Source organism: Mastomys coucha, unplaced genomic scaffold (assembly GCF_008632895.1).
Source record: "Mastomys coucha isolate ucsf_1 unplaced genomic scaffold, UCSF_Mcou_1 pScaffold16, whole genome shotgun sequence".
Lineage (NCBI taxonomy): Eukaryota > Metazoa > Chordata > Mammalia > Rodentia > Muridae > Mastomys > Mastomys coucha.
In genome coordinates, this window is record NW_022196898.1 from 16,013,310 (window position 1) to 16,037,001 (window position 23,692).

Here is a 23,692-nt window from a genome sequence, read left to right on the forward strand (position 1 = left end):
GACTTCTCACCAGAGACTATGAAAGCTAGAAGATCCTGGGCAGATGTCATACAGACCCTACAAAAACATAAATGCCAGCCCAGGCTACTATACCCAACAAAACTCTCAATTACCATAGATGGAGGAAACAAGATATTCCATGACAAAACAAAATTTACACAGTATCTTTCCAGCCCTACAAAGGATAATAGATGGAAAAAATCAATATAAGGAGCAAAACTACACCCTAGAAGAAGCAAGAAAGTAATCTTTCAACAAATCCACACAAACCTAATTCCACCTCTTACAACAAAAACAACAGGAAGTGACAATTACTTTTTCTTAATATCTTAATATGAAAATTAATATTACCAACATATCCTAATCAATTGAAATCCAGTAATATGAGAAATTACAAATTTGTTGTCATCCAATGGTCTCTCTAATTTGGTAATTGGAGAAACAAGTCCAATATTGTACAATCTATATACACTTTCAGCTTGTTTGTTTGTGACAGTGTCTGGCTATGTACAACATAAGGGTCTTAAGATCTTATTTCTCCTATCTCAGCCTCTCTATTAGTAGTATTGTTTATTTCATGTTTTTACACTATACTATGGTTTTCAGAATAGCTTATATATTTTAAAAGTATTTTTATACCCAAAAGAAACATAGACGATTAACTAGGGAGGTGGCTTGTAAGGGAACTACAAAGAGTGAGACTGAATGCTTTGCTTGAGTTTGGAACTCTTGTATCAAGTTTGAAGAAGAGAACTTTATAAGTTACTCTTTCTCTGAGATGAATGGTTTTCCAAATTATCACAGTTAGTGAACCAAATTTTACCCTCACCTAATGTCTGTGCTACCCTCCAAGCAGAACCATTGTTCATTTAAAATGGTGAATGACGTATGGATAGACCATCTAAATACATATACCATTTCTTAATGAACGTAACCTGTTCTTTGTGGACTGAGAATAAAGTCACTTACTCAAGTCAAATAGCTTTGACCATAGCAGGAAATCTGTATCCAAAAATCGAGCCTACAATTCATTTCTTGGTGCAGCAGAACTATCAACTCTCAGCTTAGCTATGATGGAGGTAAAATCCTTTGGTGATGTGAGGGTTATTGAAGTACAGCCTTATTATAATGAAATCCAATGTCTAAAAATTGTTATTATTTTGGGCTTGTACCACAGTAAGAGCCAAGATTTTAAACTCTACTAAATACAAAACAAACAAACAAAAAGATAGCAATTTACTAACCAAATGATCTGTTTTGACACAGTAAAATTCTGCTGAAAAATTACAGAAATTTCCTCGAACTGTCTATAGAAACTCTGAAACTGTGGAACTACCATTTCAAACGATCGGCACTTTACTTGGCCAGAATGATCTGCTTTTTAAAGTGTCACTACCACAGAAGGACACCTAAAAGATCTGCAGCTGCCTGACCTCATAGCCATGCCCACATTCTACTTAAATACTTGAATAAAAGTTGATTAATTAAGGCAGAACAATACTTGATCTGCACTTTCTGCGCAGAACATCTTAAATCACACAGCAGAGGACATCACCTCAAGCGAGAAGGGGAAAAGGAAACAAGGGAGGCAGAAGAGCCTGGCTGGGTTAGGATGCACAAGGACAAGACTGGCTCACTCCCCATGACCCTTCAGCTGTGGGTGAGAGACTGCCACTCACCTGACTGTTGACCCCTGATTTAGCATACATCATCTGCTTCTTGGACCCAGCCTATGCTTGCATGTTCTGAATATAATTTTCAGAAAGAAAGCATTTATTTGTATTGGGACAGAAAGTTTGAGAACACTTTGAGCTTAGTTATGGTTTGTTCTACAGGGGTTTACATACTTGGTGGGACTTAGTCTTCAAAAGAATACTATTTAGAGGTGGTAGAACCTTTGAGAGGTTGGTCGTGGGAGTACTTTCCTCAGTAGGGACTAACACATATCTTGAGAGTCAATTGGGTCTCCCAAGCCTAGGGTGGGATTGATAATTAAACAAAGAATGGGCTGTAATAAAGCAAGGCCATTGTATATGTATTATCATAGGATTATAAATGGTGCTTAGGAGAAAGAAGGAAGGTAGAGTTTCTGGTGGTATATAGAAGTAGGGTACCGTCACATGCTTAAGCCACATGCTTTAAAAAGACTTAAAGCAGAAATAGAGATGGCTTGGTAGGATGAGCTGCAGTCCAGTTGATCCATCCACAAAGTGTCCAGGTACCCCTCGATTTGGCCATATTCGTACATATTGCTTCTAGGCAGAGATTTTTCACTCAGGGGAAGAGAGATAACAAGAAATCAGACCTTCCTTCTGGCACACACACACACACACACACACACACACACACACACACACACAACTTTCTAAACTCACTTTCTCATTGTTCACGAAGTTAATTATTTTACAAATTTGACTCAAAGGACACAGAAGCCACTGGCCTTCGATTGTTCCTGTGACTGTTGGTTTGTCTGAGACCTTTAGTTATGCTCTTCTGAGATGAGAAAGCCATCATGACTCTGAAAGACACCACTATTCCCATATCAGCATCACTACTTTGTGCAGCAGCCTGTGATGTCACCCCCACCCCCATAAACTGATGTCTTTCCTACACACAGGACCATGAGCTGAGCCTCAGATATTTTGTTAGCAACCTAAACAGGACTAAGAAAGAACCCATGCCTAGATGAGAAGTGTAATTTGTGAGTGAGTCGAAGGAGAAATTTTATCCAATTGTTTCTAAAAGACTTTGATATGGTTCCGTACAATGGTTGTGAGGTAAAATCCATTAGAGATGCAGAAGTCTGTCTTACATTTGGAGATGTATGGGGTATGCGCATGTGTTGGGTATGTGTGGAGTTCAGAAGGTAATTTTCAGGAGTCAACCCTCTCTTTTCCACCATGGGTTCTGGAAACTGACTTCAGGTTGTCAGGCTTTCCAGCAAGGCCATCTTGCTGGCCCCTGTGTCCATTTATTTAAAGTTGCCCCTCTTTCTCTAGATTCACCAACTCAATGTTGATTAGAAAAAGACACTTTCCTTTAGGGCAAGCCTTGGCTACTAGAACTTTTTCCTCACCTTCCCTTTCTCATACATGCATGTCACAGTCAATTTTCTGTGTCACTTTGACCAGATAAAGAATAACCAGGTAGCTGGTAAGAGGTAATTTTTGGCCTCCTATGTACTTCTGCACCTACACACATGCATATATGCATATGTACCACACATACACTCACCACATAAATATACATCACATATTCATACACACACACAATTAATGAAATATATGCACAATACTGGTAAAGAAACTAGATACTAAAGGTTACCATATTCAAAAACTAGGACACAATCATTTTTAAAGAGAATATTGAGAAAGCAAGTGTCCTATATCTCACTGCCAACATTTCCTCCCTGGCAGAATAGTGTAGAGAATGAACATAAATCTTAGATATCCCTCTCCCTGGCAGAATAGTGTAGAGAATGAACATAAATCTTAGATATCCCTCTTGACTCTTCTGACTTGGAGACAAATAAATTAAATTTTTATTTACGGGTGTGCGTGCCATATCTTTATGTGGAGGTACAAATGACAGTTGTGTGAGAGTCTGTTCTCTCCTCCCATCATGTGGGTCTTGGGGTCCTCATACGTGGTGGCAGGTCCCCTTAACTCTGAGTTGAATCATCAGCATAAAACATTATTTTATGGTTTAAAAAGTTCTTCTCTTTTACTCCTTGCTCATGTCTTGATTTCCTTGTACAGTCTCTTGGGGTAATGAAAATCATTTTCTTCTCATTGATAAATAAATATTGCATTAGGATTTATAAGCATGTTAACACTTTCTAACATCACACAATCCATGTAAAAGAAAGACATTCCTATCTTTGCTATTTACGAATTAGTTTTATGATTTTAGGAACATGCAGAGTAATAAATCATACCCAGCCCCCTTTCCCCCCAAAAAAAGCTGTCTGGGCAAAACAATTTTAAAAATAAATTTCAGTAATAAAAGTTAAAAAAAAATCTGATGAAAACAGATGTATCCTTTGTTTTGTATGAACCTCAAATTTTGTCATATGGCAAAAATGAAGGATAAATTGGACTGAGTTCAACCCTACATTTGGCATAGAATTCTCCTCTTGAAGAAAAAAAAAACAACAAAGTTTTTCCTTTATAAAGCAAGCATGGCTTAGACATATTTAAGGCCAGAACTTTCTAAGTCTTTCTCAAAAAGTTGTTTGAACAAAAAATGAGTTAGGATTTAAAATATTGACCAGAGGAAGAAAGGTAGCTTTACTACCTGTGGGATTTGAAAAAGTTGTGAGATTGTGCAAACTAAGACTTCGCTTTGATTGATTTTAAAGGGGAACATGACATAGTCTTTCACCAAATAACTTTTTCCAATTTATAATTATTTTCCCTGAAATAGAACTCAATATGACCATGTTTCTCTTTCACACCCCTCCCCGACTCCTGCTTGTTCTGGGTGGGAGTCTACTCACAAGCATCTTTTCATTGCTTTCGTCCCTCCAAACACTTACAGATCCTCAACTTTAGAGAAGGCCACCTAATTTGAGCTTCAAACATAGTGTTCTGATTGATAACAGATTTAAGCGTTCTATAGTGCAGATTTACTTTCTAAAAACTGGGGGCTTGGGAATGTAGCCTCTGAAAGATAGACCTTTTGTGTGGATCCAGAATGTATTCCACTAGGCCAGAGTTTCCTCTCCCACAGCACAGGGTCCCCTCATGTAAATGACCTCTCATTGATTATCCTGAACAATGGGTCCACTATTTCTTTTGCTTTAATTAAACATTTTTTTAAAAGACCATTGGGGACACAGCACTGAAAAACTTCTGGTAAACTCAAAGCCGCAGACCATCCTTAATCATACAAGGATTTGCTGGGAAATGAGGGGCAAAACAAGAGTGAGAGAAAGTACATAATTAATGGGAACCAATTTAAGGAAAGATGCTGTTGTAGGTCCAAAAAGAAAAAAGAAGAAAAAGAAGAAGGAGGGAATGAGGGAAGGAAGGAGGGAAGGAAGGAGGGAAGGAAGGACAGAGGTAGGGCAGAGAGAGACAGAGAGACAGAAAGAGAGACAGAGACAGAAAGAGACAGAGACAGAGGCAGAGACAGCAAGAGGAAGAGAGACAGAGAGACAGAGAAGTACAGAAAGACAGAGAGGTAGAAAGAGACAGACTGAGAGAGAAAGAGGGAGAGGGAGAGAGAGACGAGAGAGAAAGAGAGAGAAAGCAAGAGTGAGTGAGCAAGCGAGAGAGAGATTGTACTTATTTTTTCTTAGGTCAAAGAAATAGGCATTTTTTTTTGTTCATCAATGAAAGCAACAACATAGTAAAAATTTCACTTAGTAAACTATATTCGTTACAATGGAACTTGCCACAATTTACTCATCACAGGATGTGTTCTGCTCATTATGCAATTAGATATATGGTACCCATTTTTCTTTGTATTCATTTCAAAACAAGTGGCCAGATGATTTACCAGTGGAAGTTGGGATATAACTTCCTACGTACAAGGTAGATTTGGGTGAGTACATTTTACTACTCATGGAGAAGGGTGAGGTAGAAAGGCCACATTGTTTTCAAATGGTAACCCTGGTATCTTGCCCATCATCCATGCAGCTTTGTCTGCTGCTGTTTATTAATTTTGTACCACAGCAACCACATTTTCACTGTGAGGTGCCTTATCTGAGTTAGCAGGGAATGAAGAAATGGATGGATAGAGGAAAACAAACTGCAGCTAATAGGATGGAGCTGTGACTTTTGAAGAGCTCTTTTCTGAAGCAAATAACTTCTACCCAAATTGCTTTCCATGTATCTAAGTGTTGGCTGTTGAGTAAAACAGCTCAGGAACAGCAAACATGGAACCCACATCTGGGATGGATGTCATGTCTGACCTCATCACTCTCCAAAGAAGAGCAGAGTCACCTCACGGTACCCAGGCTTCCACTGCATTTAGTCTATGGGATACTAAAATCCACGCCTCTCAGTTCGGTGCTCATTCTCACTTCCTGTGATGGACAGACGTAACATTGCCTTCAGGAAACATCTGTACTGTTACTGCTTCCCTCCCTCCTCCCTCCACCCCTTCAGAATAGTCTGTCTTTCCCAGTCATGAAGGAGTTGGTGGCCCCTATGTTCTGAATATTTATCTCCTAACAGTGTGTTGAAATGTAATCAGCACTCTAATGGTTTAATAATTTTTAAAATTTGAAGGCATGAGACCTTTAAGATGTGATGAGTCTGTAAGGTTAGGATCTGCTCTTATCAATGGAATAGTGACCCCCATGTTTGGGGTCAAACAAAAAAGAACGTCATAGTAAGTAATTACTTGCTATTTACTATATCTCTCTTGGTCTTGGGCTTCCTAGCTCAAGAACCATGAGTCAAGAGTTTCTGTTAATTATCGATTAACCAGCCTGTGGCATTCTATTATAGCAGTAATTCAATTTACAAGAAAAATTAAGCACAACTTAAACAAGAGCTTCTTTGGGCTTACATTGCTGAGGGCTATGTTACCTCACAGCAGGAAAGATGTGAAGGCAGGAACAGGAGGCAGCTGGTCACATATCCATAGTCAGGAAGCAGAGACCGATGAATGCCTGTGCTTAGCCTGCTTTCTGTCTTTTATTCAGCCTGAGACTTCAGTCTCTGGAAATATACCCACTACACTTATGGTAGGTAATTCCCTAGCTAAATTAATCTAAGACCTCGCAAAAATGCCCAGGCATTTGTTTCTATAGTGATTCTAAACCCTTCAAGTTGATCACAGTGAACATGCATTGCAGTGATGGGAGATAGGGAATTACTTCTTCACTTGTGTGAATTAATTGCTAGCTATTTAACCTGTGGGATCTGTGGAGCACTGGAAATGGAGAAATCTCCCCTGTCCAATTCCATTTGCTGACTCTCCATTCATTTCAGATTTCTTAAAGGAAACTGATTCATCATTTGCCTATTTCTTAAGAAAAACAAGCCAGTGTGAAGATATGAGGCTTTCCCCACCGTGACTGTGATCTCTCATGTGTATGCAATCATGCTGGACCATATAATGAACTATACAGCGTGGAAACAGTTCATGTGTCAGTCAGTCAGTTGCCTGGTATGTCTTTCCTGACAGGGCTTTAGTTCAGACCAGGTGAACCAGGACCAATTCTTCAACACACAACAAAGCAGAATCATGCTTAAATTTTCTGAAAATCAAGGAAGGATGAAATGTAACGTCAGTTCAAAACGGTCTAGCCATAGGTTTGCAGCAGAATGCATCTGTTTCCAGGTGCCCTCACATCTTTTGAGAACACAAATCTAATAAACACCTTTTACCTTGCCATGCAGGCTGTATGCAAAAGCTTCTTGGAGTTGTGTGAATGCTTCCAGGTTTTGCTTGTGCTATGATTTACCAAATATATTTTAAAAATTGAAATTAAAACTCAAGCAGTAGGGATATATTGTTTATGTTCCCTGAAATGGTTAATTAAGAACATCATATCCCATTATATAGGAAGGAAGGATGACTAAGAATTCTAAAAACATTACCTAGGAAGGGTCCACTCGTCAGCATGTTCACCATATGAGGGATACATACTTCCTATGTGAGCTGAGAAAACCACTCCCTCTCAAAGCACAGGCTGGAAATCTTTAACTTTGTACTGTCCAGTGCTTTGTTCAGAAAAAGGTGTGTAATAAATGTTCATAAATTCTCTTGTAAATAATATTTGTTAACTTTTCTCCCAGGCTCCTATGTATCTTACTGTTGTCCCAAATGATAACTTTTTCTTAAAGGTATTGGTTACTTACACTGAAACAAACTGTGTGGCTATGCCGCTTCAGAAATCATTATTTAATATCCACATTTGTTAATTATTTGTTGGAACTGTTTGTCCGTTCAGTTAATCTCCAGTTTCTTAGGAACTGGGACAAATGTAGGATTACTTGCTTATACTCTGCACAATATACTATTTTAAAAAAAAATAGACAATATATTATTTTAAAACCACCTGGGCAGAGTAGAGTGAGAACACAGGAATGGTCTGCTGATGAATGAGGGGTCTTCATAAGCTGGCTTCCATCCACTGCCGGCACCATCCATCTCCGTCCTGACCAATTTCATCTCATCCCCCAAGCCAGTGAAACTCTTCAGGGTTCCAGAAGATTCAGGGTTGAAACTCTGATTAGCAGGTACTATGGTATACCTTGTGTTTCCTGTGGATATTTTCTTCTTTTTCCAGAATTTTGTAATCTTACCGGCCAAATAAATAACACTGTCTCAAGCCCCCTATGTAGAGTTACTTCTTTCTTTTTTTGCCCAGTTCAAACTTAATAACAGAGTATAAAATTAAACTTCAGATTTCTGTTTACATCTCTTTTGTCCTATTCCCTATGAACTCTTCTAAGGCAGGACCACTGTTTTCTTTTTGATGTTATTTTTTATCACCTATAACAAGACCGGTGCTTACAGTCAGGGAGCAAGGAATATCAGCACTTTTATATGAATAGTATATATTCACTTTGTTAGCAGCTTACTCTTCCTATTATTAACAGAGTGAGTTCTTTCCATAATATAATTATAATAGTTCTGTTCAGAGACTGGAGTGCTGTTGACTGTTTCCCAATGGTCACGTGTGTTCTTGGTTTTCAACTTGACTGCATCTGGAATTAGCTAAAACACAAGTGGCTAGGCACACCTGTGTGGGATTTTTTTCTTGATTGAATTATTTGAAGTGGAAATAAACACACTAAATCCAAATCTTTCCAGGTGAAAAGATGCATCTTAAATCTGAGCCATACCTTCTGGTGGGAGCCTATACCAAGGGCATGGTAGAAGGAGGTGTTTGCTTCTTTGCCTGCTTGCTCACACGCTTGCTGGAAGCTTCAGTCCTTCAATAACACTAAAGCCTACTTCTTTGGAATTCCAGCTTATACTGAAGACCAGTTGAGGTGCCCAGTCTTGTGAACTGTAAGCCACTCAAATAAATCATATATATATATATATGTATGTATATATATATATATATATATATATATACTTTCCTCTAGAGAACCCTGACTTAACACACAGAGTTAGGTTCAATTCCCAGCAAAAATAAAAAGGAAGGAAGAAAAGCTATTTCTATTTCAGAAAAACAGATATCTTCTTCAACTGACGATGGTTTTGTAGATCACTGACAGCTGGCACCAACCAACAACTAACTAACTTCTAAATTAAAACAAACAAACAAACAAACGAACCTCTGCTTCTTTTTAACCAAGTTCACTATCCCTGGGGAAGCTGAGATTCCTGGTTGCAGCAGCTCTTTCCTCTAGTTTGACCATTACAGTCCTCCTGTTTTTCAGTCTTGATTTGCATACTGAAGGTGTTCATTGACAATCACTCCACTCTGCGGGCGGGATGTTTTAGACCAGCCAGGAAGAGGATGGTAATCTGCTTCTCAGTTGCCTTTGTCATTCTTTTCCTTTCCCTCCTGAAACTCTTTTGGTAGGACTTACCGGATGTCACAGACATGCAACCCAAGCAAAATGTGTGTCATTTGTCTATTTGAAAAGTGTCCATGACTCGGAGCCCAGAGAGGATGTAATAAGCATATCCTGGTGCTTGGCCAGGATATTCTAGCCAGTTAGAAAAACAAGACAGAGGGCACAAGGCTTAACACCTGTGACGGCTATCACTGCACTTTGGGGCAGGCCACTTGACCCTTCACAGGTGCAGCTTGGTGGTCGGCAGCTAAGGAAAAACAAGTGCTTATAGCATCCTTCCTTTAGCTATGAGAACACTTCATCTCTGCTTTTATGCATAGGTCAGCTGCCTGCTAGCTCTGGAATGGACTCAAAATATAGTGGCAGAGCACATGGCAATGCTGGACCACCATTCTAAGGAGACCAGGCTTCATGAGGATGTGTCTGGCAAAGAGAAGCAGCTTTAGTCCATGAACATGAGACTTAGGCGAAAAGAACCCAGATTCTTTTGGCTTCAAGATTCAAGTTGGCTTCTCAAGGGGGAAAAAAAGCAGTTCCTGAAGGAGTCTTTTTCATGTTTACTAAGGTTAAAGAGAAGAGGTGTGGTAATTATGATACATTTAAAAATGTGCTGAGACCCTTCTCACAGCCAAGGTGTAAGAAATGAGCAAAAAGCCCAAAAAACTTGGAAAGTGGAACAACAGTCAACTTTTATTCTCCTTGGACAAGAACATGACTCCACTTTGGATTCAGTTTAGCTCCCTTCACATCTTACTAATGAGACTTTAGAGCTAATAATTGCTATGAGTACAGTGAATGGTTATGGTAGGTAGCGAGCTGGAACCACCTGCCATTTGTAGAAAGCAATGCATTTCCAGTGTCCCAAGAACTAAAGGTGAAACCCATGAAATATGCCCTTATATTTTTGTTATTCTTATTTTTTTCCAGGAGTAATGTGTAGCATTATAAATATTAATATACAGCAGATATTGCATAGAGTGATGGCTTGTTTAAAAAGGGTGAAGATAATCGGCTCTGCCTCATCTCTAATGGTGCCTGTTGTTGTTTCTGGTGATTTGTTCTAATTCTCTTCACTCATAGTTTGACTTCTCCCACATATACACACCCATTCAGCCTCACAGCACCTATGACAAAATCAGCCATTTACAAGGCTGCTTTCATCCCTAATGAAAGAGGATCAGACAACAAGAGCATCAGAAACTGATGTCATCTGTTAGTTGTTTATTATTTTCTAGACACTGATTTGCAGTTTACTTCATTAAAGTCTCACAACAAACTTATGAGCTGACTAATGTCACAGTTTGAAGATGAGGAAAGGGAGTCAAGAAAAGTGGTATGAACTTAGCCAAGGCCATATAGCGGTAAGTGACTGAGTTAGGATTGAAACCAAGGTTGACAGACATCAGATTTCATGATCTGCATCTGATACAGTGCAGATAGCCATAGAGTATGCAAGCTCATTCATGGGACATCCTTGCTGGTGACCATCACACTATCTATAGAGATGAATGCATTCCTTGCAGCTTTACTCCTGAGAATTTTCAGTCCGCGGCTCTTAGCCACTCATTTTCATGTTCCATTCAGAATTGTCTTTCATGTAGGTTGCCTATCAAGGAGGCAGGGTCCTTTGGTATCACAGATGGCCATGTCTCTACTACGTGCTTTCTAGATATTGGTCTGCGTCCTTCACTTTGTCACTTTTCACTTGTTAAATACCAGGGATACATTGTGTAAATTCTAAAGTTTTCCATCCTCCATGTTAATATCATATCCTCCTCCACTTTTAAATGATTCCTTCATTTATTTAATTACTATAATAATAGATATTGAACCCAGGACTATGTTCATTATCCAATAGCATTTAGTCCCAGACCTCACCTTATTTTTAATTGATTACACACACATATATGTATATATCTTTATATATATTACAATGTGATTTGATTATTTTCCTCTCTTATTATAACTATGCTCCTTAGATGAATTAGAGGATGATTTTATCAAACAAAAGTTCAAATAAGAGTCTATCATTCAAATCATTAGTTAATAGTATTCCTGGGTGCTCCTCATTCATTCTTTTGTCCACAAGTGAATTCAGGTGGTGTCCTAATTAGCATTCACTGTCAAGCCAAGAACTTGACACAGCTAAAAATCTTCTCCAAAAAGTGCCCCGATGAATAACTGTCTTTTTCAGGTTAGAGTTGTCTTGATTATTAACTGATACAGGAGGGCGGCCTAGTCCACTGTGGGCTCTCCATAGAGAGCTGGGCTTGATTGTATAAGAAACTAGTTAAGCATTAGCCTATACACCAGAAAGCCACCCAGAAAGTGAGTTAGCAAACAGTACTGTTGCTTGATTTTTGTCTATAAGTGTCTGCCTGGAACCCCTTCTCTGACTTCCCTTGGTGATGAATTGTGACCTGGAAGAGTGAGACTTACTCCCCACACTGCTTTTGGTCAGAGTGTTTTATCACAACAACAGAAGGAACAGGTGGATATGAGATGACTCATATTCTCTGGACTCTCAGACACTGGAGGAGAAACAGACCTGGCTCAGCAAGTATATATAAAGTGTATCCCTAGTGTTGTGGGAGTATAGACTATGCTGACTCACTTTCCTAAGGAAGCTTTCAAGAACTCACATAAGGGACAACATTTGATCTAGGGTAGGAAAGTTAAGTAGGAGAAGGGTGTAAGACTATCCAGTCAGAACAGAGCAAGGTGTGTTGAGGGAAGTATTAAAATTCTAAGTAGACAGAGAGTCAGGAGACAAGAGAAAATTAGGAGCAGAGGCTAGGGTGGGCTGTACCAAGACAAATATTTTGGTAGTTTCCTATGATAGTGGATGAGTCTAGAGAAGAGAAGTGGGGCCACAATATCTTTGGTAACAGAAGAGCCCCAGGAGAGATGCAGAGGAGTGGGAAGAAGTCCCCATCATTGGCCTTCTCCACATAGGCAGGATTATTATTAATATTGTTGAGACACAGGAGCTGGAGAATTTGTTAAAATTCCAACTTTAAAGCTAATCAAGGACTTTGGAATGGTAATCACGTTGCAGCTGATGCTGTTTTGTTGTCTGTTGAAACTCAACAAGCACTTGCTATAGGCCAGGAACTTAAACAAATTGCCCCACTGTATGCTTAGGGGTGGCCCCTGAGGAGCCATTAAGAAGTTATTTCTGCTGTTATGGGGTGCTCCACTTCAGTCTCATTAAGAAAGGGAAAAATGACCCTTATATTTTTTTCTACAGCTAGGATGAGTCTACTAAATTACTATTTTTATGTGTGTATTTACTTCAGCTGAGTATCCCAAAGGAGGAGAATAAATCCCCAAATGATGGAAAACTGATAGGACTTTTACTGGGTGAAGCAGGGCTGCCTAAGGAGCATGCTTCTCAGCCCTTTGGTGCCTTCCACTTGAACTCTCCATGCAATAACTATGATTTGGATGCAAGCACAAGCTTGGAGATGGTCTCCCACTGTGACCTGAACACAACACAGCAACTTAGCATGCTCTATTTTAATTTGGACAAAAAAGATTTCCAAGTTAATTTTTTTGAGGCAGAGTAAACAGGGTTTACATGAATTTTGAGTTTGGTTGTATGCCTACAACTTTACTTTGCTGGTCAATACAGATAGGAAAATTGTGATGCTGCTGTCAAGCTGTTGAAACAGTTTGCCCAACCAGATGGACCCTGATTTAACAGACAATCACATCCAGTCTGCTTGTCAGCAGCCATGTACAGATCTTATGCTTGGCTTCTTGCAGGCACAGAAGGTTAGACACGAGCCAATTAATAACGTTTGACTCTACCCAATGTTCATCTCAGGGTGATGTCTACAGACTTTCTGGAGGCTACTGCTGGAATTCAGACAGTAAACATGGACCTAACAGGAGGCTCTCTCCACTCAGCTCCAGTTTATACATCTCAGAATTTGGAATAAAGTCCCAAATTTAGTTTGACATTTCTGTGTTTCTATAATCTTTTGGATCCCTGATAAGCTGAAGTCCCTAATACAATGGAAATGTTTACTTGGCTGTCAAAGGGAAAAATTCTAATTAAGTTAATTTTAAATAAGAACAAATATAGGCTCAAGAAGAGTCTCATGGAGCCATCATTTACAGAGGTCACATGACTGTCTTTGCTGAACACCCACAATCATCCTATGTCATAAATATTCACACTTCCCACTCATGTCTAGAGTCCTCCACACAGAGAGCAGTGGAGCAAAGATTTTGCTTCTCCCTTTATACTATTCTCTCCTAGGTTCCTAGGATGCTCTATTGGATGTCTGTCTTCATACTGACTCTCCATCTGTCTTAGTGAAACTCTTTGTTTCTTTTGTGAAAGAGCCTGGATGGAAATGCACAGGCAGATGCATCCAGCTCATTGGCGCTAGCTTTAGAGAGTGTGGCAGTACAAGCTTTTCTTGATGGAGAAGAGCAAATGCACTGAAATTCAGCAGTAACTCACTGCCTATTCCTGAGATACGGGAGCTGGAGAATTTGTTAAAATTCCAACTTTAAAGCTAATCAAGGACTTTGGAATGGTATGTAGGAAGGAACATTATTTCTGAGGAGAGGCGGCTTGGTATTTGTAGAAAACCCTGTTAGATTTGTCCTAAATGAAAAGCAGCAATGAAATAAAAGAAATCAGAGCCAGAAAGGAGGTGACCCTAAGTAAAGCCATTGTCTTTTAGGAGAAAAAAAAAACAGATTCAGAGAAACAAAACAACCTGACCAGCTACACAGAGTCTATGGCTGGTCCCTCATGACTCCTGAATATCTTGATTACGTGGGGTTACCATTGGGATCAGGACCACAGATAACAAACAGCCTCTTCCGTGTGTAGGTCTACCTGCCATGTTCAGCTTTGTTCTATTTAGTTAATGACATGTTAAAAACAAAAACAAGATGACGTTGGATTGTCTGGAAGAGACCTTTTATTTTCCTTCCCTTTTATATTGGCTGAGATTCTGGCTTGATGGGTGGAGGTAGTATCTTATTCCATGAGATGGAAACCATGTGGTGGTTGTGCTCAAGGACAGCAGAGGACACACATGAATGAGGAATGATGATCTTTTTCCTTATGCACTAGTGGGCTTGGTATCCGTGTATTCAACCAACTGTGAGTCAGTATTTAAGAAAAAAATCTGAACATGTACAGGTGTGTTTTTGACATTGTTTTCTAAACAATGTTATGTACATGTTCATCTGTGATATGTATTTGTATATTATCTAGAGATGGTTTAAACTATATGGAAAGATGTGAAGGTTTCATGGCAACATTTTACCACTTGACATAAGGAACTAAGAACATCTATTGATTTTATATCCTTGGAATCTTGGACCTGAACCTTTGAGGATACAGAGGGAAAAGCGTGCACCTTGGCTTATCCATAGCCACTTCTTTCTTCCTTTGCATACTCAGAATCACACCAATGTCACACCCACTCTTTCTTAGTTTAGTGTTAGGTCAGGCAGTGATGTGGATAGCATTTTCTTGTTTGTTTTGTGTTTCACTGAATAGTTTTTAAAGAGAAAATTAGCCACTTCCTGCATGGAATACTGCACATTAGTGAACCAAAAATGCATTTATGACAAAATAATTACTACTATTGTGTAAAAGTGGATAGTTTTAAAATATTTCTCACAAATCTATGGCTTATCTATGTATCTATGTATGTATGTATGTGTATGTATGTATGTATGCATGTATGTATGTATGTATCTATCTATCTATATCTATCTATCTATCTATCTATTTTCTGGTCCTTTTGATGAACTACAAGGCCAGCAGATTCTGTCAGAAGGTATCAGAATCCATGGACCCAGAGTTATGGATGGCTTGTGGGGTTATCATATGGGTTCTTGGAATCTAACCTGGGTCTTCAAGAGCAGTTCTTTGTAACCATGCCATCTCTTCAGGCCCTCTCTGATTTTTTTTAAAAAAATTATCTTATATAGAATCAAGGCACTAAATTAGGTGACTTATGGGATTCATTAAAAATATTGGGCAATTTAATATTTATTTAATTGATAGTTGTATGTATGTATGTATCTATCTCTCTATCAATCTATCAATCTATCTATCTATCTATCTATCTATCTATCTATCTATCTATCTATCTATCTATCTTCTGGTCCTTTCAATAAAGTACAAGGTCAGCAGATTCTGTCAGAAGGTATCAGAATCCAAGGACCTAGAGTTATGGATGGCTTGTGGGTTATCAAATAGGTTCTTTGAATCAAAACCTTCATTTTGTGTTTACTTTTATTTTTAATAGATAATTAAAATTCTGAATCCCCATGTAAAGTAAGCAGAGATACATAATTCTTATGTGCTTTCCTGTGCCCAGCCTTTAGAATCTGGTCTCCTAGATGCACTCTTCATTGTTTAATACCTACAAACTCTGATGGATTTGCAAGACTCTTGCAAGACTCCCTTTTGCAAATATTTACACTAGAACTTTTAAACATCCACAAACATTCATTTCCCTCTCCCAAATAACATGACCCACAGTGTTCAGAGCATTCTACGACATGATGCCTCTGGGCTCTCAGGATTGGTATCTCCGAGACCAACCTGCTCAGTTTCCCAGGGTAAGCACAGCTATAGCAGGGAATGTGGTGAGCCCTTGCTAAGAGCTGTTGGTATTACAAAGTGGTCTTGAATATGTCAAAATGTTTTCTTCTTTTTTAATCCTGTTTCTACATCAAGGGACACACTAGCAATAGACTTCTCAATTCTGGAACCTTCCATAGACCCTTGTTACATCGATCCATAGGGTCATGGTGACACAAAAGTTTTAAAAGAGAAAAGGAATTCTCAGAAGTGCCTGGACAACTTTGGAGGTTAGAGATGTTTCTAAATAATTTAAGGAGACAGAAAGCAAAGAGGGTAGCAAGAAAGGAAGGGAAGTAGGAAGGAAGCAAAAAAGGGAAAGAGGAAGGGAAGGAAGGAAGGAAAGGGAGGGAGGAAGGAAGGAAAGGGAGGGGGAAGAAGGGAAGAAGGAAGGAAGGAAGAAAAGGGAGGAGAGATGTCAAACTTACTTCATCCACATGCCCAACAGCACCAAAGATCCTTGCCATTTGTCCAGTGAGGTAGGGGTATTGCTCTGCAATCTCTTTCAGCATTGGGAGAAAACTGTTCAAGGCTAGTGGCTCATGGCCCGCCATTTCTATGAGGATGTTTAGGATGATGTCATTATAGGTTGAATCTTTCAAATTTCTGATCAGGAATGGAACACATTTGTGAACCACCTACAAAGCGAGAGGAGAGGAGGGAGAAAGCAAAAATGATGAAGAGAAATGTTAGTCAAATCAGAATCACTTTCCAGAGAAACCTTTGTTGAGCAATTTAAAACAATCTTCTCACCTCAGCTTTCTGAATGCTAGGCTTATAGGTACATGGACAGCAACATATTAAATATTAAATCAGGAGGCAACCATCCTGGGGTTATTAAACTCATGATAAATCTCCTGATTTTGAAATCTAAACTTTACAATAAAACCATCTGCACCCGAGTCTACTTTCTTTTTAAGGCATGATCTCCTATTGAAATGTGAAGTTCACAAAGTTCCCATGTCATTGATGCCCAAACCAAGCCTTTGATGAGCTACACGAATCCTGCATTCTTCCAGCAACTAGCAGAGCTGCGGTTGAAGGACAGCCAGTGAGTAAGAGACCCTTGTTGATTTTTACTAAAGCCTCCAGTTTGGGGAAATTCTGTTTAGAAATGCTTCATACTAGGGACAAGAAACTAGGAAGGGTTTCTCATTTTCCACAATTTCCAATTTTACCAGAAAATGTCATGGTAAGGTATAATTATTAATGCAAAATTGCTTCCACCATAACCCCAGTGCTTAGTAATGGCTTTATGAATATAAGGATTAAATAATTCTTACTAGAAAATATGACATTCTGTGGAATAGAGGGACTAATACACATATGGAAAGGGAGCCATGGCTAGAATTACTAACTGGGACAAACCAGATAGTTTTGAGATAACTAAAATCATCCTGCATATAGATTTTAAACTTTATTCATTCATTCATTCACACATTCAAGTATTTTGGGAGAGAAGAACATAGCTAGTTCCTGGGAAGTCATACATCCGCAGTTCTATAAATGCTGCCTGTGTATTTGGGAGGGATTGCATGTCCCTCAGGAGGCACCGTGAGCGGTCTCTGGCTCATACAGCAAAAGTGTCAGCCAACTGCTCTGGGCAGGGCAACATACCTGACCTGAGGCATTTGGAAATGGAAAATGCTCACATGTTTCCTGCTCATTCTAGAAAACTCCATTTCCTAGCCCTTGTCCTGTTTCTGGAACAACAAGGAGTGTGACACCTGGTGTTTCTAAGCATGCTGCTTTTGTGTTTCAGTTTAGCTTCAACTGCATAGCCCAAGCCCCACAAGACTGCATGTCATCTGTCTGTCCCTTCGTGTAGAAAAGGAAAAATGAAAAAAAGAGGGGAAGGATAGAAGGAGAGAAAAATAAATGAGGAGAAAAGGAGTAAAGGAAAAACATTTTTGAAAGCAGGCAAGCAGGCACCATGAAAATAAATTCCCCACTCCCTGAAGGGGGCAGATGACGCCATAGGCAGCCCAGAAAGCAGAACCATCTTGAATACTGTCAACAGCAATCATGACTTTATACATGAAACAAGAGCTGAAAATTTCTCTGTGAATCCTAATAAAGCTAAGTTTATTATGATGATGATAGAAAAGCAAGATATTTCAAAGTTAGTCCAACACATGAAAGCAAAGTGGTACCCTGGCAGGAGGAGAATTTTAATTTCCATCTACAGAACCCCCCATCTCCAGGGCCGCCTTGTTGGGTTGACTTCATGTCTGGCAGAGAGTCCCATGTCTGCTGTGAGCAGAGCAGTCACAGAGACAATGCAGATGGCAGGCACAGAGGACGCAGACATGGCTGGCTGTCTTCCCCTTATGGCATACCACTGAAAGAATTCTCCAATGGCCTCCTTGCCTGGCTTGTCTTCATCCCTCATGAGCTAACCTCTTAACTGCCTCCAGAGTACCTTGTCCTAAAACCTCGGCTTGATGCTATCAAGGTTCCATCATATAACCCAGAGCCAAAAGCCCAATGCCGGGGCCTTGAGCACTTTAACTTAGGGTCTTTCTGCTTCCTCTCCCTCATGGCCAAGCTTCCTGGTACCCACTGCTGTGGTGAAAGCAGAAGGAGGTGTCTGCTTCCTCATTTGACTTTCTGCCCACTCTATGCACAGAGGGCCTGGGCTAGAGTCCTGCAACCACACACCCCACATACCACATATTCAGCAGCCCTTTAAGATATAATCCTCCTTCCTGTAGCCTTGTAACAATCTGGGATGCTTGGTTTTGACTTAGATTCTCTGGCCTGAGTACAAGAAGTAGGGAGAGATGACTCGACCCCCTTTCTTTCTACCCTTACCTTGTTTCACCTGGCTATCCCAGGCTAATTTAAGCAACCTTTCAGGAATATGAGGTCACTTACCAGTGTAATGTAGATCCTTAAAAAAAAAATGAAATTTCTCCATAATATATGTTAAGAATGAGAATAGCTTGAAGACCTGCTTCCAGGAGGGGATCCCCTCAGGGAAATTTCTCGCAGTTCTGACAGCTCATCTCACAGCTAAATCCACTTACAAGCACTTTCTGGTCTTTGTTCCACATTTCCTACTATAAATTGTATGATTGCATTAGGAAAGGTAGAGAAAACTAAGAACTTTTGCTCTCTAGTTATGACCTAAGTGCAAATAAACCCATTCCTTTGTATCAATTCCTGAATCCTGACTTTTTAAAATGTAAAATAAGCAAGCAAACGACTCAGAAGGGCTGAGTCAGGTATACTCTTAGAGTGGCTTGTGCTGGCACGAACAGACCCAGAGCCAGTTGTGCAGAAGCACGAGAGACAGGCTTATGGTGTCTAGGAAAATTCCTAGGGCCTAGTGCCCTGGGCTGTATCTAGTGAGGAATGGGTTTAAGGTGGGGCACAAGAAGAGGAATCTGGAGCAGAACTGCAAGCAGCTGGTAGTGAATCCCAGCCTTGAGCTCTCTGGTTCTTCCTGGACACTACTCTCTTCTTTCCGCATGCCCCCATAGCAGTCCATAATGTGGCCTCATCACAGGGTTGAAAGTTTGTGGATACTTCTCTGCAAAGAACAGGGCCATCTGAAAATTATTGACATTTCAAGACCTGTGTATAAAGTAGAAGGCAAAGTGTGTGTGTGTGTGTGTGTGTACTACTCTAGCAAAATTTTCAAGTTAATTTAATCAAGACTTCATTAATTTCTAGAAATCTATGAAATAACTGCCCTTCCTCTTGTTTATGACTTATTTCCTCCACTCTGATGTGATGTTCTGGTAAAGAAGTTCTGCTGTGCAGACACTTTCTAAAGAGTGGCTATATCTCTTGGCTGGATCTTCTTCATGTTTTGTAAATGACTTCAAGTCATTATGCCAAATGACCCTTGGGCATTGTGGGCATGGCGACTGGCCTGGCGGATGATGTATGAGGTGTTGTAAGATTTGGCACAAGAATAGGAATGTTCTACTCTGTTGTGTGAAACCCTGGAAATGACCAGTTCCTCTGGGTCTGAACACTGAGGAGGGAGAGTTTCGCTAGCCTCTCTCTGTCACTCATCTTTGCATGCCTGGGGCCAGAAGCCCATGCCTGGGGCTAATAACATGTATGCACACACATTAATAAATTCTGTTCTATTTCCTAGCTAGACCCAGGATATCCCACGGCAGCCAAGAAAACACTGACTTTATTCTTATAAAGGCAACTTGGAAAACTGACCACACAGACTTTTCCTATAAATGGATCTTGAGGTTCCCCGGGGGATGCTGACTATGAGTCACTAGCCAGGAACTGCCTCTCTATCTGAGAAGAATAGTGTCCTGTAAAGAGTCATACCCAGTATTACTGATTAAGGTTAAGGATTTGCCTGACCATCCGTGTGTATCTTAAAGCTTACAGGTGTGTAAGTCATACAGCTATGACTTCATGAACCATAAGCTTTGTGTAGAGAAACTGTCTCTACAGGGCCTACTTTTATGGGGAAAGAAGGGCTAACAAGAGACACACTTTATCCCTGAACTATTTTTTTTTTAAAGATTTATTTACTTATTTTATTTATGTGAGTACATTGTAGCTGTCCTCAGACACACTGGAAGAGGGCAACAGATCTTATTACAGATGGCTGGTGGGAATTAAATCAGGACCTTTGGAAGAGCAGTCAGTGTTCTTAACCACTGAGCCATCTCTCCAGCCCAGGAAGAGATATTTTTAAGGCACACTACTGACCAGTCCTGAGAGTCATGTTTGCTCACTTGCAAGCCTTTATCTTGACATGCAGAATCACACCCCTCCATGTCCACCTGCTTATTTCATGTGGAAGGGAATGGATCAGAATTAAGTTAAAATGCAATCTATATTTCTGGTAGCTGGTGCTTTCTAGGACTATCTGTAAACTCTCTGTGATCAGCCCCTGACCAGGGGTAAAGTAAGTATTCTGATGTCATTTGTTTTTATGGCATGGTAGATTCTAAGGGAACCATAGAAGGAAAGGGGCAAGTGGAAGGCCCACTCTCACATGAAGAGAAGGGATGGGAGGAACTGACTAGGTAGCAGTCCCCTCTTACGACCTCTTTTAGTGATTAAAATATGGGTACAGTGAAGTCCACTCAGTCACTCTAAGTGCTTCCTAGACTCAGTCTCTTCATTGTGGAGTCCACCCTAAGAACACACTATTTCATCCAGAGCCTGTTCCTCATTCAGCTCACTTCTGTCTTTTGTCATCATCTCTCTCACACATTCCGCTGCATCCTCTGGAGATCTGTCTGCTTTAGAAGGCAGAGCCGTGCTCTCTGTTTCTGTCTCTCTGTGCCTCTGTCTCTGTCTCTCTGTGTCTCTGTCTCTCTCTGTGTGACTGTGAAAAGATTTCTTGGATATAATCACATCAGATTCTAGTGACCACATGGCCTTATCCATGAAGCATTGGAACCATGACAAGTGTCCATTCAGATTATCTGTATGTGGTGACTTTGGGGAGGGCAGTTTGATTGTGATTTAGAGAGGGAGATAGGACCTTCAGCAGACGAAGGCCTGAGGGATGAGTAACGTGAGGCCAGTGCGAAAAGTCATCTCGCCATGTTACTCCCCATCACTGTGAGTGATCAAAATTTTAGATTTTCCTTCTATACACTATAGAAAGCTCACTTGAGGGATGGAATGAGGAAGTGACTGCAAACCACCCACCCAGTGGCTGCTATTTGTGGAAATGAGCTCAACCGCCCTCAGCACCCTTTGTCCACTATAACCAGCATTGGGAAAATCAGCTCCCTTTGGTAACCTTCTCTAGGGGATGCTACTTGGGCCAAAAGAGGACAAAGATTTAAGTCAGATAGCCTGACTTCAAAATCTTTCTTATTGTTCAGCAGGTGTTTAAAATCAAGCCAGTTAACTCCTTGGAGCATCTATTTTAATCAAAGTGAAATGGGGGAAGATTAACACATTGAGTAATTTATGGGATTAAGAGAGCTACTATATGTAAAAAAGAGTCCATTGTAAATGGTCAAGCTGTCTGAAAATTTAGGCACAAATTCTAACTTCTCCATGTGAGAAATATCCACAAAAGGAGCACTATATACCAGGTACTAAACCAGCATCCTTTCTTGGCTATGACTAGCATTAAGCATGGTACTAACAGAGCACACTGGCTTTCAAATCTCAGGATGCTTCAGAGGAGAGAGGGGCCAGGATTTGGGGGAAAAGGGCTTCTGAGAGATTTTTCTGGCATTTTAGCTACTTTCTGAAGGACAGGGATAGTTAGCCAAGAAAAGTAGGAGTCATGAGGTAAGAACCTTCCAGGAGGAAAACACAGCATGTGAGTGAATGTCCACTGCCCATGAGATAATAGCTGCCAGCAGGCCCATGGACTAGCCCTTTGGAGGTTGGAGGCCAAGAAGTGATGCTAAGTAACTCCACTCATTACTCTTTCCTGAGCTTCTCAGCAGCTGTGACATTCTCACAGAACCTCTGTGACTTCACATGTGGAATCACCCTCACTCTTGGACCTCTTCGTGTTGAGTACGTGACTTCAGGGCATTGTCTCTTCCTCCATGCTATAACAACCTGCACTGGCTTTATTCTCCTCCATGCTCAGTCCTTACTGCATGGGAGATGAGCTAACATAGATCACATTAGTCTAGATAGAACCACTTTCTAAAAATCACATTCGTTTTGCTTTAGTTCCCTATCTTCTCAGTCACTCCTTTCCAGCTCTATCAGTGGTAGTTCTAGAAATGGTTTCTATAGAGAACTCATAAGTCCTTTCTTCTACGAGCCTGTGGGAATGCTATCTTATGTGGCACAAGACAATAACAAACAAATAAACAACAACACAACCCCAAAACTGGTTGTGATCACCTGTGTAGATGTGATCTTGAGATAAGGATATTCCCTTAGAGTATATGGGTGGTCTTGATGAATTATAAGGGTCTGGAGGAGATAGGCCGTAGACCAGAGTCAAAGAAGATATGGAAAGAAAAGTAGAGGCAAAAATGATGTTGGTCATGAGCCTGCAAAGCTAATAGCCTCTGGAAGTCAGAAAAGGTAGGAGAGGTGACCCATCACTGAGCCTACAGAGAGAATCAGTCCTGTTGACCCATTTTGGATTTTGGCCTGAGAAACCCCAAGCCCATCTATGTGTTTTTTTTTTAATCACTGAATTTATGCTATTTTTCTGAATGGGTAGCAATAATGAATAAACCATAGTATTGTGCCCATTTATCGGGCCTGCTATTAAGTAGCTCAAAGATCCCACAGCTGTGTTCCTTAACCCAGTTATACCGGATGTTTCCCAGCCTTTCTGTCCTTAAGCCTTTCTGAAATTGATTCCTGCATTTGTGATCTTGACTACATTCCTTAAGGTCCTTCAGCATCTTGTTTTATATTGTATTTCATCTCACATCTTCCACTTCTTCATATTTATTCTGTTATTCATTTTTCCTGTTTTCTCTGGGTTTTCTGATAGGCAGTCCACACTAACGTTGTCACTTCCTAACCCTTCCTTCTATGTGCAACCCACAATAAGTGGCTGCCTCTCCTCACTGCAGCTCCACACATTGATCCTTTGGAGTCACTGGCGATTCCAGATTGCCAAATCCAGTGTGAGTTTCCATCT

At 40.2% G+C, this 23,692-nt stretch overlaps 1 protein-coding gene across 5 annotated transcripts in view; it reads right to left on the reverse strand.

Moving 5' to 3' along the window:
- Veph1 (ventricular zone expressed PH domain containing 1) overlaps positions 1-23,692 on the reverse strand; it is a 214,789-nt gene that overhangs the window by 126,343 nt on the left and 64,754 nt on the right. For 4 of the 5 annotated variants that reach the window (XM_031374039.1, XM_031374040.1, XM_031374041.1 and 1 more), the window contains exon 6: positions 16,548-16,757. In XM_031374039.1, coding sequence (XP_031229899.1) covers positions 16,548-16,757 — 210 coding nt within the window. Of the gene's footprint in view, positions 1-2,239; positions 2,274-16,547; positions 16,758-23,692 lie in introns of those variants that run through there. The other variant, XM_031374043.1, reaches the window with a different exon arrangement.